The following is a 21517-nucleotide window of genomic DNA, read 5'->3' as shown; positions in this document are numbered from 1 at the left end:
TTTATACATAACGCTTCACAATCCAGTTCGATAAAAAAATGCTTTCGTGATCGTATTTCTATGAAGATTATTTGTCGACATTAACATCATGTGTCCTTAGTTATTTTTATTAGAATTATTTTACATTCAGTGAATAATAAAATGATTTTTGAAAACATGCAATTTTTCATTAATGCTTAATTACTAAGGGAGTTAACTAGAAACGAAAAAATGTAAACAAACATTTTCTCAGCTGGTACGTGATTGGTTGTTCAGTTTAACTGTTTTTCCATCTACTTATTCCTGTTTTCACTTATTGTCTGAATTTACACTAATTCATCAAGTATTTAGCAATCAACGATAATATTGAATTAAGTTGATTATTTTTGATTGAATTTTTTTCACTTCGTTATGGATATTCAGTCAATCATCTTGTCGGGTAGTTTTATCAGCAATAATAACTCACTGTTTTCTCGTGGTAGAGGTGTTGTTTACGAAATTGAGAGGACGAAAAGCGAATGTCCGGCGCTTTAACCGGATCCCAAACCAAACCAATGGTGCACATGGGCTCCAGTATCCTGCAGGAACAAACGGCGTATGAAACAATTGTTGGTCACCGGCTACCATGGGAATGCATGTCCTTACGATGTTCCACTGCCTTGTGGGTTAGACCTTTAGGTCAAAGGCTCGGGGTGTGCCCCCCTAAGAAAACCACCTGCTTCGGTCTGGGCACCCGGGCAGTATCACAGCCCACACACAATTGATGAACTGTCTATACTTATGGAAACTACTTTTCTGTCTTCAACTAATAATTAAATGATTTAAATTATTATTATTATTATTATTACTATTATTGTTATTACTATTGCTATTATTATTATTATTATTATTATTATTATTATTATTATTATTATTATTATTATTATTATTATTATTATTATTATTATTATTATTTACTACATCATTATCCACCCTCTTTTCTTCCTACTCTGTCTATACTTATTTTTTCGACTTATAGAGCAACTCGTCTATGGTGGAAATTCGACTCTATATAAACGTTCTTGAGTCACTTTACGGTTGAAAATTGTATGTTCCCACCGAATATAAGTACTAAAGCAGTTTTTCTGAAACCACGTGCACCATTCAAACTGGCTGCCTTCAACGTTCGCACACTTATGCAGGTTGGACAACGGATAGGGCTGGCTATGTCTTTAGAAAGTCTTAATATCGATGTTTGCTGTCTAGCCGAGACCCGTATTCAAGATTCTGGTGAAGTACCACAAATTCGCTCTCCATCTGTCGCTTCGAAAAGCTTGTTTTACGTGCGATTATCCGGGGACACAGTGGCATCTTCGTCTGGTCTTGCTGGCGTTGGTGTCGCACTAAGCGCCAGAGCTGAGGCAGCACTAATCGATTGGATCCCCATTAACAGTCGGTTATGTGCTGTTAGATTAGAAAGTTCCATCAAAGTGAGAAGAAATCGGCGTGAGAAACGATGTCTTTTCGTCATCTCCGCCTATGCGCCGACAGATTGCAGCCCGGATGCAATCAAGGATGAGTTTTACCACCAGTTATCTGTTATTCTCCAGAAAGTGCGTTTGACAGATGTTGTAGTACTAGACGGAGACTTGAATGCCCAGGTCGGGCGTCTAGGCACAGAAGATAGTCGTCTAGGTGGCCGGTGGGGACTCGTTGGTCGCAGGTCAGATAATGGGGACCGTCTACTGCAACTGTGCACAGACCACAACCTGTTTCTGGCTAGCACTAACTTTCGGCACAGTCATCGCCGATGTGCCACCTGGCGTCCTCCCTCTGCATCCCAAGTCTGGACTTAGATTGATCACATCGCGGTCAGCTACCGCTGGCGTGGTTGTGCACAAGACTGCCGCTCCTTTTGGAGTACCTATCTGGACTCTGACCATGCCTTGGTCTGTGCCAATCTTACCTTACTTTTCAGTGGCCAACGAAGTGACCGCCACGAACGGATTGATGTTAGCAAGCTGGTTGCAACTTCTGTTGCAATTAAGTATCGAACCCAGATGGCTTCTAGGCTAGCTAGCTACCATTCGACCAAAAAGTATAGATGAGCATTGGTTGCAACTTCATGACGCCATGAAAATGGCGAGTAAAGCCGCCTGCGGCTTCGCGAAACGTCCCGCTTATAAACACCGAGTTTCTCCAAGCTCCTTACAACTCATCGAAGCCCGTCGGTCTACTGTGGGTGACCGTGAGATTGACCACAAGCTACGACTGTTACGTAAGGAAATGGGGCAAAGCTTGCGTAAGGACCGAGAAGCCTAGTGGTCGAAGCGTGCTAATGAGCTGGAAGCGGCAGCTGAATCTGGTAATTACCAGAAGCTCTTCCAACTCATCCGAGCCAGTGGCAGCGAGAAGTCTGATGTGAGCGAAACAATCTGCGAGGATGACGGGATGTCAATCACTAACATCCGTCGACGTCTTGGACGATGGTCAGAATTTTTCGAAGGGCAGTTCAACTGGCCTGGTGCTCCGGCAACATCGGTCAGACTGTCCTGTCCTCCATGGCCGATGATGACTGATCCACCAAATGAGGCGGAAGTCCGCAAGGAACTCCAACTCTTGAAGAGTTACAAATCACCTGGCCCAGATGACTTACCTCCGGCTCTTTTTATATATGGTGGTGACTTTCTGGCTAAGGAACTGACGACGTTGTTTACAAAGTTCTGGGAGCTAGAGAGTGTACCAACGTGATGGAATGAGTCGATAGTTGTCCCTATCTTTAGAAAGGGTTCACGTTGTTCCTGTAACAACTATCGGGGGATAAGTCTACTTCCGATTGCGTCCAAGCTATTGGCTTCCGTCATACTTCGTAGGTTGTTCAAAACCTGAGAAACATTGACTCGCGAGGAGCAGGCTGGGTTTCGTTCTGGTCGGGGATGTATTGATCATATATTCACCCTTAGCCAAATGTTAGAACACCGTCATACTTATCAAAGGCCAACAATCGTAGTGTTTCTTGACATCAGGGCTGCCTTCGATTCGTTGGATAGGACTGTTCTCTGGGATTGTCTATTGAAGAAGGGTGTGCCTGAGAAGTTTATTAACATCCTAAAAGCCCTATATACAAACACCTTAGGCAGAGTGAGGGCATACAACCACCTCTCTCCATTGTTCTATTCGAACAGTGGGGTTAGGCAGGGTTGCCCAATCTCACCATTCCTCTTCAACTTTGCCATCGATGACATTCTGGAAACAGCTCTGATGGATGTAAGTAACGGCGATGTGGATCTGTTGCCTGGAGAAAGACTTCTCGACCTTGAGTATGCGGACGATATTGTCTTACTGTGCGATAATGCCCAAGGCATGCAATCCGCACTTAATCAGTTGGCAACCAGTGTCCGTAGGTATGGTATGTGCTTTGCACCTTCGAAGTGCAAAGTACTTCTACAGGACTGGCAGGATTCCAATCCTGTACTCACCCTGGATGGTGAGCAGATAGACGTAGTTGAGAAGTTCGTGTATCTGGGTAGCTGCATAAGTGCTGGTGGGGGTGTGAGTGATGAGAACAACGCACGTATAATGAAAGCCAGAGCGGCTTATGCCAATCTGGGCCATCTTTGGCGCCTTCGTGATGTCAGTCTGGCTGTAAAATGTCGGATTTACAACGCGTCGGTGAGAGCAGTTCTGCTCTATGCTTGTGAAACCTGGCCTCTCCGAGTTGAGGACGTTAGACGACCCTCTGTGTTCGATCATCGTTGTTTCTGAAGGATTGCTGACATCCAGTGGCAACACCATATTAGTAATGCAGAGGTTCGGCATCGTGTGTTCGGGCTCAGAGATGATAATGCAATTGGTGTCACCATCTTGAAACACCGACTTCGCTGGCTTGGACATGTTCTACGAATGTCGTCCCAGAGAATTCCACGTCGTGCATTATTTGCCGACTCTGGGACTGGTTGGAAAAAGCGGAGAGGTGGTCAGTGTATGACATGGTGTCGTGGTATGAAAGAAAGCCGCAAAGGACTGGCTTGTGTCGGTCCTTCACGGCTCCCCGGCTGGAGTCCGAGAGATGGTGCGACACAGTGGCTAGAGACGTTATCAGATATGGCTCAGAATAGAAGCCAGTGGCGATCCTGATGTAACCTTTTACTTTATTCGTAAAAGGCGGTTGTATCTTCCTTAACTGAAAGATTTCTTCTGATTGTACCTTTCCGTTCCCCCATTATTACTATTATTATTATTACACTACCTTACACCAATCTCTTCGTTATTGTTCTCTTTTTTTACGCTCCTTAATTTTTTCCTTTTTTCTTCTCTTTAAGTTCTCATTGTTTTCTGTGGCGCATATATATTGGCGCTCTCTTGTACCAATATTTATGTGTTCAAATATATAAATAAATAACATAGGATCTAAAGTACTAGCCTCAATAATTATCGAGTGCCCAACAAAGACTTGTGAACTACAAACACGGGAAAATCAGTCTGACTTCAGGCCTGGTCGTGGTTACATTGACCAAATATTTACCATTCGTTTGATTTCAGAACACAGTGCGTGCTTTTATGTACCTGGTCCTACGTTGTATACGACTGATGATCATATTCAGTTTTGTTCACTCATTAATTAAGTATATTACTCGTTCGTTAAAATTGAAAAGTTCACTGTTCTTTTTTCAACACTTTTCAAATGTAGTTTACAATATTTTCTGTATAAATCTACTCTCCCATTTTTAGTTATGACTTTCACCTAAGCTGTCCTACTTATTGCTTTGCTGGTTTTCCCGTGTAACGATGATCATGGTGTTATGACGGGGAACATTGAATGACCACTTTTATTTTAATAATTAGGTTGTTGACTGACAAGTAACTCAGTTCTACTACTTTATTTAGATGTTTAGTGTATAAATAAAAACTCTCATTTCCTATTGTAAATGTTTGCACTCACCCGGTTAAGTCATATAAACGGATTATCAGTTTGAAAATTCATTTTATGTAATTCTATTATTATCAGAAGTGTCTTTTGTGAAGATTTTAGTAATTTAATAGCTGAGTTCATGATTTAATTAATGCTAGACCACCATGGAAAACCTGGAAGCACTGGACGACCGTTTCATCCTAGTAAGGGACTCCTCAGCAGTGCGCATCCACGATCTCGCCCGCGCGATTCCAACCCAGGAACTATCGATATCGCACCCTGTTAAAAACCTTTCCTGGTACTGACAGTAGTGTGATGCCTCTGTAGTTCTCACCGTTGCACCGATTCATGCATTGCGTTTAATCTTTCGCAGTAGATGCATATAACATTTCGTGTATGAAGGCGACTATACTGATGACAATTTATTTCGTTAATGCAGATAAGTTAACTACAAGATTATTGGGTGCGATATTTTTGATTCATATCTGGGTTTATGATACTTTCAATTTGTGCACTGCTATTCTCACACATTCCAATAACCTAGTTATTAACTTGCGTTTATTATATGTTAATATACCTCAAAGTCCCATACTAGGATGAAGCGGTCGTCCAGTGCTTCCAGATTTTCCATGGTGGTCTAGCTTTAGTTGATTCATGAATTCAACTATTAAATAATTCTATTGGTTCACTAGGCCACCATAACTTATGTACCAACGTTATTTTAAGTGATACTGAATAGCACCGACTACTGGGGACTATTTCATCACATTTCTTGACATTGAAACATTTCTACTTATAAATATTTATATGATTTCTTATTTTGGAGGCGTCGAGCGGAAACTTCTGAGTCAACTTTCTAAATTAGTTTATTACCATCATATCTGAGTCATCATCTAGTGTTATCTTGAAGCTTTCATTGATGTTTGTAGGGAAAACCAACATAAAACTGGAACGAAGCCGATTCTCAATCCTAATCAACTTTCAACAACTTCTTTACTTAATGTAAATAGTATATCCAGGATAATTTCATTTTCAAATTTATTCGTTGGATTGATGTTTTTGTAATCCATCATTTCTTAATTGCACTAGATTAATTTAACGTAACAGAAGACTATAAGAGCGGTATGGCAACCTGGACCGATGCATATATGTGCCTGGTCCTACGTTGTATCTGACTGACTGACTGACTAACTGAAGACTATAAGAACTTTCGTCTAAATTTGATCGAATTGTTTCACAGTATTTGGGTGCCGAGTTGGTGTGAGACAGTAAAGAACACTATTGCTTCGTAAAATGGTTATATTTTAGTTTGTTATTGATCTTACTTTACTTACTTACTTACGCCTGCTACTCGCAATGGAGCATAGGCCGCTGACCAGCATTCTCCAACCCACTCTATCCTGGGCCTTCTTTTCTAGTTCCTTCCAATTCTTGTTCATTTTTCTCATGTCTATTTCCATTTCCCGGCGTAATGTGTTCTTTGGTCTTCCTCTTTTCCTTTGGCCTTGAGGATTCCATGTGAGGGCTTGTCTTGTGACGCAGTTGGGTGCTTTCCTCAATGTGTGTCCTATCCACTTCCAGCGCTTCTTCATGATTTCTTCCTCCTCTGGGATCTGGTTTGTTCTCTCCCACAGTACGTTGTTGCTAATAGTGTCTGGCCAATGGATCTGAAGTATTTTGCGTAGACAATTGTTAATAAACACCTGTATTTTCTGGATGATGGCTTTTGTAGTTCTCCAGGTTTCTGCCCCATACAGTAGAACTGTCTTGACATTTGTATTGAAAATCCTGACCTTGGTGTTGGTTGACAGTTGCTTTGAGTTCCAGATGTTCCTCAGTTGTAAATATGCTGCTCTTGCTTTGCCGATCCGCGCCTTCACATCTGCATCAGATCCACCCTGTTCATCAATGATGCTGCCCAAATATGTAAAGGTTTTTACATCTTCCAAATCTTCTCCGTCAATTGTGATTGGATTGGTGCATTCTGTGTTGTATCGGAGAATGCTGCTTTTCCCTTTGTGTATATTGAGACCTATTGCTGCTGAGGCTGCTGCCACACTGTTTGTCTTCTCCTGCATCTGTTGTTGCGTTTGGGATAGAAGGGCCAGATCATCTGCGAAGTCTAGATCATCCAACTGCATCTTAGATGTCCATTGTATCCCGCGCTTTCCTTCAGACGTTGACGTCTTCATGATCCAGTCGATCACCAGGAGAAAGAGAAAGGGTGAGAGTAAGCAACCTTGCCTAACACCGGTCTTCACTTTGAACGACTTTGTCAACTGTCCTCCATGCACGATTTTGCAGTGTAATCCATCATATGAGTTCTGTATGATATTGACTATCTTCTGAGGCACGCCGTAGTGTCGAAGAAGTTTCCATAGTGTTGTTCTGTCCACGCTATCAAATGCCTTTTCGTAGTCAATGAAGTTGATGTAGAGTGATGAATTCCATTCAATTGATTGTTCCACAATGATCCGTAGAGTTGCGATTTGGTCTGTACACGATCTATCCTTACGGAATCCTGCCTGTTGGTCACGAAGTTGGACGTCTACGCAGTCCTTCATCCTGTTTAACAATACTCTGTTGAAGACTTTTCCCGGTATTGAGAGAAGAGTGATGCCCCTGTAGTTATCACAGTTGCTGAGATCGCCTTTCTTCGGTATTTTGATCAGGAGTCCTTCTTTCCAGTCTGTTGGTACTTGTTCCCCATCCCAAATCTTATTGAAGAGAATGTGGAGTATCCTTGCAGTTGCCGCTACGTCTGCTTTTAGTGCCTCTGCTGGGATGTTGTCCGGTCCTGCTGCTTTGACACTCTTGATTTGTCTGATGGCCATGCTGATTTCTTCAATTGTTGGTGGGCCAACATTGATTGGGAGGTCCGTGGGTGCTGCTTCGATGTTGGGTGGGTTCAGTGGAGCTGGTCGATTCAACAGTTCTTTGAAGTGTTCTACCCACCTGTTTTGTTGCTCTTCAATGTTGATGATTACCTCGCCTTCCTTGCTTTTCACTGATCGTTCTGGTTTGCGGCGATTTCCAGAGAGTTTCTTTGTCGTGTCATACAATTGTCTCATGTTTCCTTCGCTTGCAGCCTTTTCCGCCGTCGTTGATAAATCTTCCACATATTTACCTTTGTCGGTTCTGATGCTCCTCTTCACTTGTTTGTTTATTTCCGTGTATTCAGCTTGTGCCTTGGCTTTTTCTGCTCTTGTTCGACTGGTATTGATCGCTGCCTTCTTATTCCTCCTTTCTAGAATCTTATCCAGTGTATTAACTGTGATCCATTCCTTGTGATGGTGCTTCTTGTGACCCAGGACCTCATGACATGTTGAAGTGATTGCCTCTTTGATCCTCTTCCAGTTGCTCTCCGCAGTAGTTCCTTCTCCATTGAGTAGATCATGAAAGGCCTGGAACTTATTGCTGAGGACTATCTTGAATTCGTTGAGTTTGTTAGTATCCTGAAGAAAGGCCGTATTGAACTTTTGTGATACTGTCTGCCCCGTTGTCCAGTGCTTCTTGAGTTTCAATTTCATCTTGGCGACCAGTAAGTGATGATCTGATGCTATATCAGCTCCTCTCTTGGTTCTCACGTCCTCTATAGTCCTCCTGAACGTTTTGTTGATGCAAATATGGTCGATTTGGTTTTGTGTAGAGTGATCCGGTGAAGTCCATGTGGTTTTGTGTATGCGTTTATGTGGGAATATGGTGCCGCCTATGACCAGCTTATTGAAGGCACATAGATTTGCAAATCTCTCACCATTTTCGTTTCTTTCTCCCAGTCCGTGTCGTCCCATGATGTCTTCATATCCAGTGTTGTCCGTTCCAACCTTGGCGTTGAAATCTCCCATCAGAATGGTCAGGTCCTTTGTTGGGCACTTCTCGACTATTGACTGCAGCCTATTGTAGAATTGATCTTTAGCGTCTTCATTGTAGTCGTTGGTAGGCGCATAGCATTGGATGATGTTCATTGAAATGCCCTCTTTCTTTGTTTTAAACGAGGCTTTGATGATCCTTGGTCCATGAGATTCCCATCCTATAAGTGCATTTTGCGCTTGTTTGGACAGCATCAATGCAACTCCTTGTGTATGTGGTGCATTTTCTTCTTCATGGCCGGAGTATAACAGGAACTCTCCTGTAATTAGTCGTTGTTGTCCAACTTGCGTCCAATGTGTTTCACTGATCCCAAGTACCTCTAGGTTGTATCTTCTCATTTCTGCAGCAATCTGGAAGGCTCTTCCGGTGTCCCACATTGTACGAACATTCCATGTACCTAAACAAATGGTCGCTCTGGTTGTCAGAAGGGGCATCGGCCTCGTAACTTCCGAAGGGATTCGGCTTTCATCATGAGGCGTCATAATTCTTCTAAATGAAGATCTTCTGACTCCCAGGGCAGAGTTTAAAAGGTTTGAATAATTTTTTCTGGTTAGCGTTTTTTTAGCGAGTTAGTTTTCTACGGGATGGGGACGCTAACCTCATGCCCAACCCTCCTCCTTTATCCGGGCTTGGGACCGGCAGTAGCCCCCGGAGGGACTCCAGGCGGAGTTTTGTTATTGATCACTAGTCATATATTTCCGAATTAGATGGTGACAAAGCAATTCCTCAACTCATAACCGAGTGAACATTGAAAAGGCCTATTCCTTGACCGAATAAAGCAAAACACTGATATTTCTTTACAAAAAAAGTAAACTACTAACATGATTGTGAGTAATTCAATGAGTAATGATTAAATAGTTAAGTATAAAGGCAAAGACTAATAATAATAAATCTAGATCACTGATTATCGCCCTGCAACTTTCAGTCTATGGAAATAATTATCGATCCAGACTTTAAACCTGTTTGCTATACTGCTTAATTTCTTCTCATTCTACGATAAGGGTTCACATAGACTTTTTGGATAGGTGTATGGTAGCTAAAAGTTTGTTGTTCAAAATGACGAATTAATATCGGTAAACACAAAAGTAAATCAGTGCATCAGGGTGACTAAACGCCAGTTTTTGTAAAAAAAATCCTTTTGTTTATATATCTGAAGATTTTCTAGAACCATTGCCTCTCATTCCTGCAACAATATGGACTCGTAAAGATATTGCAGAGTTCAAACGAGAAATTCTCGATGTACAGAAGGAATGTTGTATAAAGATAAATTCTTTAGCAACTGCAACAGTAAGTCTCACAGTATATTTTCTTATTGATTTCATTACTTAGCTGGTCATTCTATGATGATTTGAGCTCGATACTTTGTGATACGTAAATGTTATACTTAATAATTTGTTAGAGAAATAAACTTGATTGTTTAATATATAAATTCTATGAATAAACTAGGCGCTAATCTTCTAGTCGAATTTTTCGTATAGCTATTACGGATTTCACTCGATTTTTAAAACTGAACCACTTCACTTTATGACCTGAATGAATATTTTAAAACATCAAGGCATCTATCCACCCTTTATACCAACAGTTATCGTTGGGTAAATTGAAAAAAGGAGACTTTAACTTGGACTTTTAAACTCAGAAATGAAGAAAAAAGATTATCTTAGTTTAAGCTCTATATGTTTACCATACCGGACATCCATATGTTTGTATGTGTTGTCATCAGTGACTTGAGGCTTCTGAAATTATGAAAAAGTAACTATATTAACAGTGATATGAATAATGCATATTGACAACTCCGCCAAATTCTAGGATCTCATATAAATATGGAGAATAGTCTTAGGTATTCCATTAGCGGTTTTAGGACATGCTGTTAAAATGGAATTAACGAATATAGAATATATCTTGGTTGATTTTTTCACTATTGATTTTTGGTACACCGGTTTTCTTTAATTTATCTCACAATATGAGCCAAAAGTATTCAGCCCGGATACAGATTGATGTTACATGACTATCTTTTCAGAGCGTATTTTCGTTAACGAGATTCTATCATATTACATCCAAAGACAACAAATTTATCTTCAAGATTGATATTCTACACCTGGAATGTCTTAACTACTAGTATTTATATGGTGGTCCTAATGGCAACAAAATGACATTTATCTTGAGTATAACTAAGTAGTAATTGTATCAAATAATCTATGGCGGTCATGTTCACTTTTGCACAAAGGCACTTGAATGTTGGATCGTTTTCTTAAATTGTTAATAAAGTAGTATAGACGAATTACGTTACGATTAAACCACATTGATCTAAATGTATGCAATACGCATTATATTTCTGAGGTCACCTGTGGTCACATCAATGAATTAATGAACCAATATTTCAGCGGTTTAAGAATCCCAATAGAATATTCAAAAATGAAGAATATTTGAGCGAACAAGTATTTTCAATAACTTCACCATCAGGCTCTACAGTTATAAGTCCACAATTATCGTGATATTTTAGAAACGTCAAAATAAGACATGTATTAATGAATTTGACATTATATACTAAAAATAGTGAACGTTTGCATCTGTTACGACATATACACCTCAAAATTGTGTTATTTATAAATTAGAAGGGTCATTTAATAAAAGGCAAATGATTCATAATAGTGTCAAGTCCCAATCAGTATAACAGTAATATAGCAAAAATGAAACGAAAATCGTGTAAATAAAATGCCTAGTAAGAGAATTTCATCTTGTTAATTGAGGTAATGATAAGAATATCAATCGTAGTGATAATAATATCGTAAACATGTACCAGCATGATTACTTACTTACTTACGCCTGTTACTCCTCGTGAAGGAGAATAAGCCGCTCACCAACACTCTCCATCCAACCCTGTCCTGGGCAATCCTTTCCAGCTCCTTCCAGTTCCTATTGATCCTTTTCATATCTGCTTCTATTTCTCGACCTAATGTGTTTTTTGGCCTTCCTCTTTTCCGTTTCCCTTCAGGATTCCAAGCTAGGGCTTGCCTCGTGATGCAGTTTGACAATTCGCGTAATGTATATCCTATCCATTTCCATCGTCTTTTCCTAATTTGCTCTTCAGCTGGAAGCTGGTTTGTTCTCTCCCACAAAAGGCTGTTACTGGTATCCGGCCAATGGATGTTGAGTATCGTGCGTAGACAGCTAGTTATAAATACCTGAACCTTCTTGGTAACAATTGTGGTAGTTCTCGAAGTTTCAGCTCCGTACATTAGAACTTTATTGATGTTCGTATTGAAGATTTTGATATTGGTTGACAGTTGTTTTGGGTTCCATATGTTCTTCAATTGTAGGAATGCGGCCCTTGCTTTGCCAATCCTTGCCTTTACGTCTGCATCTGAACCTCCTTGTTCATCGATGATGCTTCCCAGTTATGTGAAGGATTCTACATCTTCCAGAGTTTCGCCATCAAGAGTGATTGGATTGCTGTTCTTTGTTTTGAATTTGAAGACCTTGGTTTTCCCCTTGTGTATATTGAATCCTACTGATGCAGAGACTGCTGCTTCACTACTTGTCTTCATCTGCATTTGTTATTGTGTATGGGATAAAAAAGCCAGATCATCTGCGAAGTAAACATTTTCTCATTGATTCCAATCTGTCCATTGTATCCCATGTTCCCTCTCAGGTGTCGTGGTCTTCATAATCCAGTCGACCACCAGAAGAAAGAGAAAGGGAGAGAGTAGACAGTCTTATCTGACTCCGGTCCTTACTTGGAATGCATCTGTCAGCTGTCTTCCATGGACTAATTTGCACTGTAGTCCGTCGTATGAGTTCCGGATCATGCTGACAATCTCATAAACTCCGTAGTGTCGAAGAAGTTTCCATAACGTCCTATCTACACTGTCAAATGTCTTTTTATAATCAATGAAGTTGATGTACAGTGACGAGTTCCACTCAACTGATTGTTCGACGGTGATCCGTAGTGTCGTGATTTGGCCTGTGCACAATCGATCCTTAAGGAATCCAGCTTGTTGATCTCGAAGTTGGGTGTCTACTGAGTCTTTCATTTGGTTTAGCAACACCCTGTTAGAAACCTTTCCTGGTACTGACAGCAGTGTGATGCCTCTGTAGTTTTCACATTTGCTTAGATCTCTTTTCTTTGCAATCTTGATGAGGTATCCTTCTTTCCAGTCCGTCGGCATTTGTTCTTCCTCCCAAATCTTTTCGAATAGAATGTGAAGCATGTTTGTAGTTACTTCGATGTCTGACTTCAGTGCTTCAGCTGGTATATTGTCTGGTCCTGTTGCTTTCCCGCTCTTGATTTGTCTGATGGCCATTCTGATTTTCCCCGTCATTGGTGGAGAGAAATCTATAGGAAGATCTAAGTGTGCTGCTTCAATGTCCAGTGGATTCAATGAGGAAGGTTTATTCAAGAGTTCCTCGATGTATTCTACCCGTCTGTTCCTTTGTTCTTAAGTCTCGGTGAATGTCTTGCCTTCTTTGTCCTTGACTGGTCCCTCTGGTTTACAATATTTCCCTGCTGGTTTCTTCGGTGTATCACACATTTTTCTCATATTTCCTTCTCTTGAAGCTTTTTCCGCCGTCGTTGCTAGTTCTTCCACGTATTTCTGCTTGTCGGCTCTAACGCTCCTCTTCACTCGCTTGATTGCTTCAGTGTATTCAACTCGTGCTTTGAATTTCTGTGCTCTTGTTCGACTGTTGTTAATTGATGTCTTCTTGTTCTACCTGTCTTGAATCCTGTCCAGTGTTCCTATAGAGGTCCATTCCTTATAATGATGCTTCTTGAGGCTAAGAACCTCTTGACACGTTGACGTTAGTGCTTCTTTGATACCTTTCCAGTTGTCCTCCATAGTAGTTTCTTCTTCCTTCAGTAGATCCTGTAAGGCTTGGAACCTGTTGTTGAGAGCTATCTTGAATTCATTGAGTTTGTCAGTATCTCGAAGGAAGGCCGTATTGAACCTTTGTAGTGCTGTTTGTCCAGTTTTTCTTTAGCTTCAGTTTTAAATTAGCCACAACTAGGTGGTGATCTGAAGCTATGTCAGCTCCTCTACTGCTTCTCACATCTTCCATTGTCCTTCGGAACTTTTTATTGATGCAAATATGATCTTTCTGGTTCTCTGTGGTGTGGTCTGGTGAGATCCATGTAGCTTTGTGTATACGTTTGTGTGGAAATATTGTGCCTCCTATGACCAATTTGCTGAATGCACACAGATTTGCAAATCTGTTCCCATTTTCGTTTCTCTCTCACAGTCAACCCATGTCGTCCCATGATATCTTCATATCCGGTGTTGTCTACTCCGACTTTGGCATTTAGATCTCCCATCAGAATGGTGAGATCCTTTCTTGGGCACTTCTCTATGGTTGACTGCAGCCGCTCGTAGGATTGATCTTTAATGTCGTCGTTGCTATCATTGGTGGGTGCATAACATTGGATAATATTTATTGTGATCCCCTCCTTCTTTGTTTTGAATGATGCTTTGATGATTCTGGATCCGTGAGATTCCCATCCTACAAGTGAATTTCGTGCTACTTTGGACAGCATTAGAGCAACTCTCTGAGTGTGTGGAGCATTTACCTCTTCGTGGCAGGAGTATAACAGAATCTCTCCCATATTTAGCCTTTGATTTTCAGCTTGGGTCCAATGGGTTTCGCTGATTCCCAGTACTGCCAAGTTGTATCTCCTCATTTCAGTTGCTATTTGACTGGTCTTCCCGATCTTCCACATTGTTCGGACGTTCCATGTACCTATAAAAATTGTTGCTCTGGTTGTTAGAAGGGGCATCGGCCTCGTGGCTTCCGAAGGAACTCGCTTTCACCATGAGGCGTCATAGTTCTTCTAAATGAAGACCTAACTCCCAGAGCAGAGTTGAAATGGTTTGGATTATTTTTTCTGGTTAGCGTTTTTTTAGCGAGTTAGTTTTCTACGGATGGGTTCGCTAACCCTATGCCCAACCCTCCTCCTTTACCCGTGCTTGGGACCGGCAGTAACTCTAGAAGAGCTACAGGCGGAGTCACCAGTATGATTGGAGTTACTAAATCGATCAACATTTAACATCTTATTGTCACTATATGGATAATACTTTCATAGTATAGAAAAAAGAGCATGAAAAGGAGAATTTATTTAATATATTTAATAACATTCATTCATCAATTAATTTTACACTGGAGAAAGAAAAGAACAATAGCATGTCGTTTCTAGATTTCCAACTAACTAGACAAACAGATGGAACATTAAGAAGAGGGTTACACAGAAAGTCTACAGCTGGACAATACACACATTTCTATAGTGCAGTACCAATCTAATACAAAAAAAATTGATAAAGTTCCTGACTCATCGTGCTAGAATGATTTGCTCGGATGACATTCTTGTAGATGAATTGGTTAATATTCGTAACTTGCTTAGTAGGAATGGGTACCCAACGAAATTTATTTACCGTTTCGAAGAAAGTATTGTTCTTAAAATTACAATTCTCAAATGATACTACTGAAGAAATCGTGACTCATAGGTTACGAAATGCAGTACAAAAAAATTTAATGCAGCCAGACTGAGCGTCGTCTTCTACAACCTTTATTAAATGACCTTTCTAATTTATAAATAACACAATTTTGAGGTGTATATGTCGTAACAGATGCAAACGTTCACTATTTTTAATATATAATGTCAAATTCATTAATACATGTCTTATTTTGACGTTTCTAAAATATCACGATAATTGTGGACTTATAACTGTAGAGCCTGATGGTGAAGTTATTGAAAATACTTGTTCGCTCAAATATTCTTCATTTTTGAACTAATATTTCTTCTGTATTACGAATCCTTACTAACTGTAACTATCCAAGTTTTTGTATATGTTATAGTTCACATTGATAGCGGTTCGATAATGTTGTATTATAATTATTTATATTCTCGTTTCTAGGTACGTGTTCCAACTCATCCTAATGGGAAAGCAATATGTTGGGAATTTGCTACAGACAATTATGACTTAGGTTTTGGATTGTATTTTGAATGGGATTTGGAACCGCCTGAAAATATTTCTGTTAATATTTCGGAGTCAAGTGATGAAGAAGGCGGTGAAGATGAGGATGAAGAAGGACTTAGTAATGGGAATTCTATGGAACAAACGTCGCCTGAAAACGAAAATAAGGGTAGGAAATTAGCTTTGATTGTGAGAATACCAGCGTCCATATTTAGATTATGTTTCTATGCATAACGTTGAATTCCGTAATTGGATTATCATACATGTTTATATTGATTTTTTCAGTGTATAATTAATCGGTATTTATTAAGCGAATAAGTCGTTTTGTTAATTTTTCTTCAGGTAACGGCCCATATTTAGTCATATAGCAAATGTAATATCGTTTGATTGTGCAAATAATAAACAGCACGAGGTTGTTAAAAGATATGTTGTGTACTTACTGTAACTTATGAACCGTTTCATTTGCTTCTTATCAACTATGATTCATCATATACTAATAAAATGTAAGCTGCTTTACAAATACAATCCATTTGTAATTCAAATACTATCATTCAAGATGGAATGGACAACACCAGCTACGGAGATATCAATGAAAGCTTCAAGATAACACTAAATGATGACTCAGATATGATGGTAATAAACTAATTTAGAAAGTTGACTCAGAAGTTTCCGCTCGACGCCTCCAAAATAAGAAATCATATAAATATTTATAAGTAGAAATGTTTCAATGTCAAGAAATGTGATGAAATAGTCCCCAGTAGTCGGTGCTATTCAGTATCACTTAAAATAACGTTGGTACATAAGTTATGGTGGCCTAGTGAACCAATAGAATTATTTAATAGTTGAATTCATGAATCAACTAAAGCTAGACCACCATGGAAAATCTGGAAGCACTGGACGACCGCTTCATCCTAGTATGGGACTTTGAGGTATATTAACATATAATAAACGCAAGTTAATAACTAGGTTATTGGAATGTGTGAGAATAGCAGTGCACAAATTGAAAGTATCATAAACCCAGATATGAATCAAAAATATCGCACCCAATAATCTTGTAGTTAACTTATCTGCATTAACGAAATAAATTGTCATCAGTATAGTCGCCTTCATACACGAAATGTTATATGCATCTACTGCGAAAGATTAAACGCAATGCATGAATCGGTGCAACGGTGAGAACTACAGAGACATCACACTACTGTTAGTACCAGGAAAGGTTTCTAACAGGGTGTTGCTGAACCAAATGAAAGACTCAGTAGACACCCAACTTCGAGATCGACAGGCTGGATTCCGTACGGATCAGTCGTGCAGAAACCGAATCGCAACACTACTGATCATCGTTGAACAATCAATCGAATGGAATCCGTCACTTTACGTCAACTTCATTGATTATAAGAAGGCGTTTGACAGGGTGGACAGGAGAACATAATGGAAACGTTTTCGACACTATGGAGTTCATGAGAAGATTGTCAACATGATCCGGAATTCATACGACGGACTATAGTGCAAATTAGTCCATGGAAGACAGCTGACAGATACATTCCAAGTGAAGACCAGAGTCAGACAAGACTGCTTACTCCCTCCCTTTCTGTTTCTTCTGGTGGTTGGCTGGATTATGAAGACCTTGTCGTCTGAGAGGGAACACGGAATACAATGGACAGATCGGAATCAATTAGAAGATTTGGATTTCGCAGATAATCTGGCCCTTCTATTCCATACACAATAACAAACGCAGATGAAGACAAGTAGTGTGGCAGCAGTTTCTGCATCAGTGTACACAAAGGAAAAAGCAAGATTCTCAAATACAACACAGAGAACACCAACCCAATCACACTTGATTGGAAGATGTGGCATCTTTCACGTACACCGGAAGCACCATCGATAAACGTGGAGTATCTGATGCAGATGTAAAGGCAAGGATTGGCAAAGTAAGGACAGTATTCCTACAGTGGAAGAACATATGGAACCCAAAACAACTGTCAACCAATATCAAAATCTTCAATACGAACATCAAGAAAGTTCTAATGTACAGAGCTGAAACTTCGAGAACTCCCACAATTGTTACCAAGAAGGTGTAAGTGTTTACAAACAGTTGTCTACGCAAGAGACTCAATGTCCGTTGGCCGGATACCAGCAGCAGCAGCCTACTGTGGGAGAGGACAAACCAAGTTCCTGATGAAGAGGAAATCAGGAGAAGTTTTAAGTGGATAGGACATACATTACGCGAATTGTCAAACTGCATCACGAGGCAAGCCCTAACTCGGAATACTGGAGGGAAACGGAAAAGAGGAAGACCAAAGAACACTCTAATTCCGGAATTGTAGACAGACATCGAAAAGATGAATAGCAACTGATAATGTTTGCTCAGGATGGAGTTAAATAGAGAATGCTTGTGGGTGGCCTATGCTCCTCCACGCGAGTAATTCGACGCCGTTCCTCTTCTGTATCTAAAAATCATTGGTACTACATGCCATGTCACTAATATTTCAGTAGTAATATGTGAATTATGACAAGTGCGTGAACATACTTTTTTCGGATGCATATCTCGTTCGTCGTTTTTGAGCGACCAGTAATCAGACGAAGCCACTATTTTAAAGCGTAGTTTTGACCACTTAGAATATGAAGTGATAGCTGAACAAAAAATTCGATAGTTTTTTTGATAGGTTTTGAAATAGTTAGATTTAATACTGCAGAGCTTCCATGTAAGTTACTAATCATTTCACTAATAACCTCTACTAATATTATAGGTATCCATACAAAGGTTTGACTTGTTCATTTCAAATAAATCGAGGATTGGATAGGAGGTTAATCATAATGATATATTTGTGACGTAGAAATTTGGATTTCTGACCTTTCGTGAATTAATGTAGGCCACTTCTTCAGAGTACGTAGATGAATAATCGATTTAACATAAGTTTATATATTATAAAGGAACAAGGCAGAGTATTTAGTCTAATCAAAATTAGATTAGGTTTGATTATTTCAGTGTCATGTGAACTTTCTGGTCAATGTGATTCTGTATGAGACATCATTGTGTGTTTGATGATGGGTATGAGAAACGTATGATTTGTTGTATGAAGAAGCGTAGTTAGAATTTGAGCGTATGTATGAGGAACGAATAGAGGTAAATGTGGTTGTTTGGATAAACAGTCCAAGTTGGATATATAGTTCGGCTTTTTTAGCTTTACATGAAACGCTTTAGCTAATCGCTTTTCTTTATAGTTGGAAAAACCGTTGAATTATTTTGATATTTTTAATATCGACTTGGTTACTGAACATAACATGTGCTACTATTTCCGATTTAATTTGTAAACTTTCCAGCTCTACAGGATTATTAGGTGTTTTTGTGTTCCTTGGTTTGTGTCGAAATTTGACAATGAGACTCTAAAGTACAGAACACATTGGAGGTTAGGTAAAACAGCAGTGCCAGTCAAAGTACTCCAATTAAAATTGTTATTCATAGGTGAATAGTTCCGTCTTAGTATTCTCTTCTGAACAGATGCGGGGCCAGAAAATGTTTTGCACTGAATGAATGTGCAGAGTTGAAATCGATGTACTACCACTATTTGTTCGGAAAATATAGTTCGTAGTGTAATTCTTAATTTCTGTAATTAGTGTAGTCTACAAATCTCAGTAAGTCTGATGTATAATCTAAAAGATGATACTACTCTGGGACCTGACTTAAGTCGATGAAGTCCAGAATAAGTGTGCAAGGTATATGTTAAACGTAAATGAGAAAAAACATTCTTACACATTTTTCACTGCCTGTAATAATTTACTTTTTACTTGTATTCAGAATCTCATGATTTGGAATTAGGCAAAAAGTCATTACAACAGCGTTTACCTACTGACGAACTTATACCAATCTATAGAAGGGATTGTCATACAGAAGTTTATTGTGGTAGCCATCAGTATCCAGGTGTTGGTGTGTATGTATTCAAATTCGACAATTCATTTTCTCTCTGGCGTTCTAAGTGGCTGTATTACCGTATTTTCTATACTCACTGAGTAGCTTCACACAGCCACCGTTCGAAACATTGAAATTATGTTGTTCACATTCTCTACGTTACTTCCGATTCAAATTTACTGTGAACCAATTTGGTTCTCCTTCCCATTGTTTTATTTTGACATGTTGCAAATTGCTTCTGATCTCAGCAAATATATATATATATATATATATATATATATATATATATATATATATAGCATTTATCGCATTTCATAATCATGCATCAAAATCCTGCATAATTGATTCTCTTCTCTTTAAAGTATCCTTCATATTTTGGTTTGTTCTGTTTTTCAACCCTAAAGTATTTTGTGTTGGAATGAATTAATTTGCTTCATTTTTTCAACATTTATTTCAATTATAGTATTTTCTAATAGTGATTTCTTTTCTGCGCAACACTTCATGAAAAGTAAATGTCTGTATTTGAAATATTGTGTTGAGTCCATGATTGACAAAGTGATAAGCAACTGTACTCAGAGTTTGTTGTAATTTTAAAGTCTGTGTATTGTTTATATATCACTTTTACTTGATAAGTAGTATAGCATTAAAAATTTGGATAATTAAATTAACCGGTACCAGAATTTATGTTGATTATTGCGTTAATGCTTTATAACCTCGGTGGAATTCGACTCACCAATTAACGTTTTAATCATATTAGTGATAAACGATCAGATTAAAAGTTCAGTTTGTGACCACATAATTTATGTTCTAACCGAATTTCATCATAGATCTACTAATTTCATCATAGACTTATTAATGGAAATAACATTCTCGTCTACTGAATTATCGGGTATTGATCTCCTACCAGGAGGTCCACTTATCGACTTAGAATACGCAGATGACATAGTCCTGTTTGGTGAAGACGCTGACAAAATGCTGAGTCTTCTGGTAGCACTGAGCAACAATGCCAGGATGTTTGGAATGCGCTTCTCTCCCTCGAAATGCAAGTTGTTGCTTCAGGACTGGTCTGCGTTAACACCTGAACTAAGGATAGGGAGTGAAGTAGTCGAACGCGTTGACAACTTTACTTATCTTGGAAGTCTGATCAGCCCTAATGGGTTGGTATCGGACGAAATCTCAGCACGGATTCGAAAAGCTCGATTGGCTTTTGCCAACTTACGTCACCTTTGGCGAAGGCGAGATATCCGTCTATCAATAAAAGGACGAGTATACTGCGCGGCAGTTCGTTCTATTCTACTTTACGGCTGCAAAACATGGTCACTAAGAGCAGAAGATATTCGTAAGCTACAGGTATTTGATTACAGATGCCTTAGAAATATTACTTGGGTCTGTTGGGATCACTGGGTAAGTAATAGTCAGATTAGACGCAGGGTATTAGGGAATGATGGTAAATCAGTTGATGAGGTTATGAATCTTCATCGACTGAGATGGTTGGGTGACGTATTGCACATGTCCAACCACCAATTACCACGGCGCACAATGCTGACTAATGTTGGAGACGGCTAGAAGAAAGTTAGGGGCAGCCAAACCAAAACGTGGCATCAGAGCTTGAAGTCACCAACTCCTCGTCTTAGCCATGTTGGTAGATGCAGACTACTTGGTTGGAGTCCGCGTGACTATCGTAACGAATGTTTGGAGACTCTGGGTGACATGGTTCAGAATCGATCACAATCGCGTCGGTGTATACACTCCCTGTCTTCCCTTAAACTAAGAGATTAAAATCGCTTCATACCTTTCTTTCTACGAACCAATTTTTTCTTGTACTATATCTCTATATGCAATCTTTCTTTTATACATTACCACCTTTGACCTAACCACTGCTATGAATCCGGTGTTCATCTTTTTGTG

The 21517-nt window shown here is 39.4% G+C and overlaps 2 protein-coding genes across 4 annotated transcripts in view; both read left to right on the top strand.

Moving 5' to 3' along the window:
• The window catches only part of ACBD3_1 (Golgi resident protein GCP60), a 29558-nt gene extending 9099 nt beyond the window's left edge, over positions 1-20459 (top strand). The window contains exons 6-8 of one of the 3 annotated variants that reach the window (XM_051208828.1): positions 9897-10027; positions 15643-15871; positions 19499-20459. In XM_051208828.1, the coding sequence (XP_051074231.1) occupies positions 9897-10027; positions 15643-15871; positions 19499-19710 (572 nt within the window). In that variant the 3' untranslated portion in view covers positions 19711-20459. Of the gene's footprint in view, positions 1-9896; positions 15872-18449 lie in introns of all 3 variants that reach the window. The other 2 variants (XM_051208829.1, XM_051208827.1) reach the window with 2 other exon arrangements.
• Positions 6106-9317, top strand: MS3_00001388 (uncharacterized protein). The gene has a single exon (XM_051208830.1). The coding sequence runs from the start codon at positions 6587-6589 to the stop codon at positions 7217-7219; it is 633 nt and encodes a 210-aa protein (XP_051074233.1). The 5' UTR covers positions 6106-6586; the 3' UTR covers positions 7220-9317.
• Positions 20460-21517: the final 1058 nt, after the last annotated feature.

The sequence above is a fragment of the Schistosoma haematobium genome, chromosome 1, assembly GCF_000699445.3.
Source record: "Schistosoma haematobium chromosome 1, whole genome shotgun sequence".
In the NCBI taxonomy this organism is placed as follows: Eukaryota; Metazoa; Platyhelminthes; class Trematoda; order Strigeidida; family Schistosomatidae; genus Schistosoma; species Schistosoma haematobium.
This window is presented reverse-complemented; position numbering and strand designations above follow the sequence as displayed.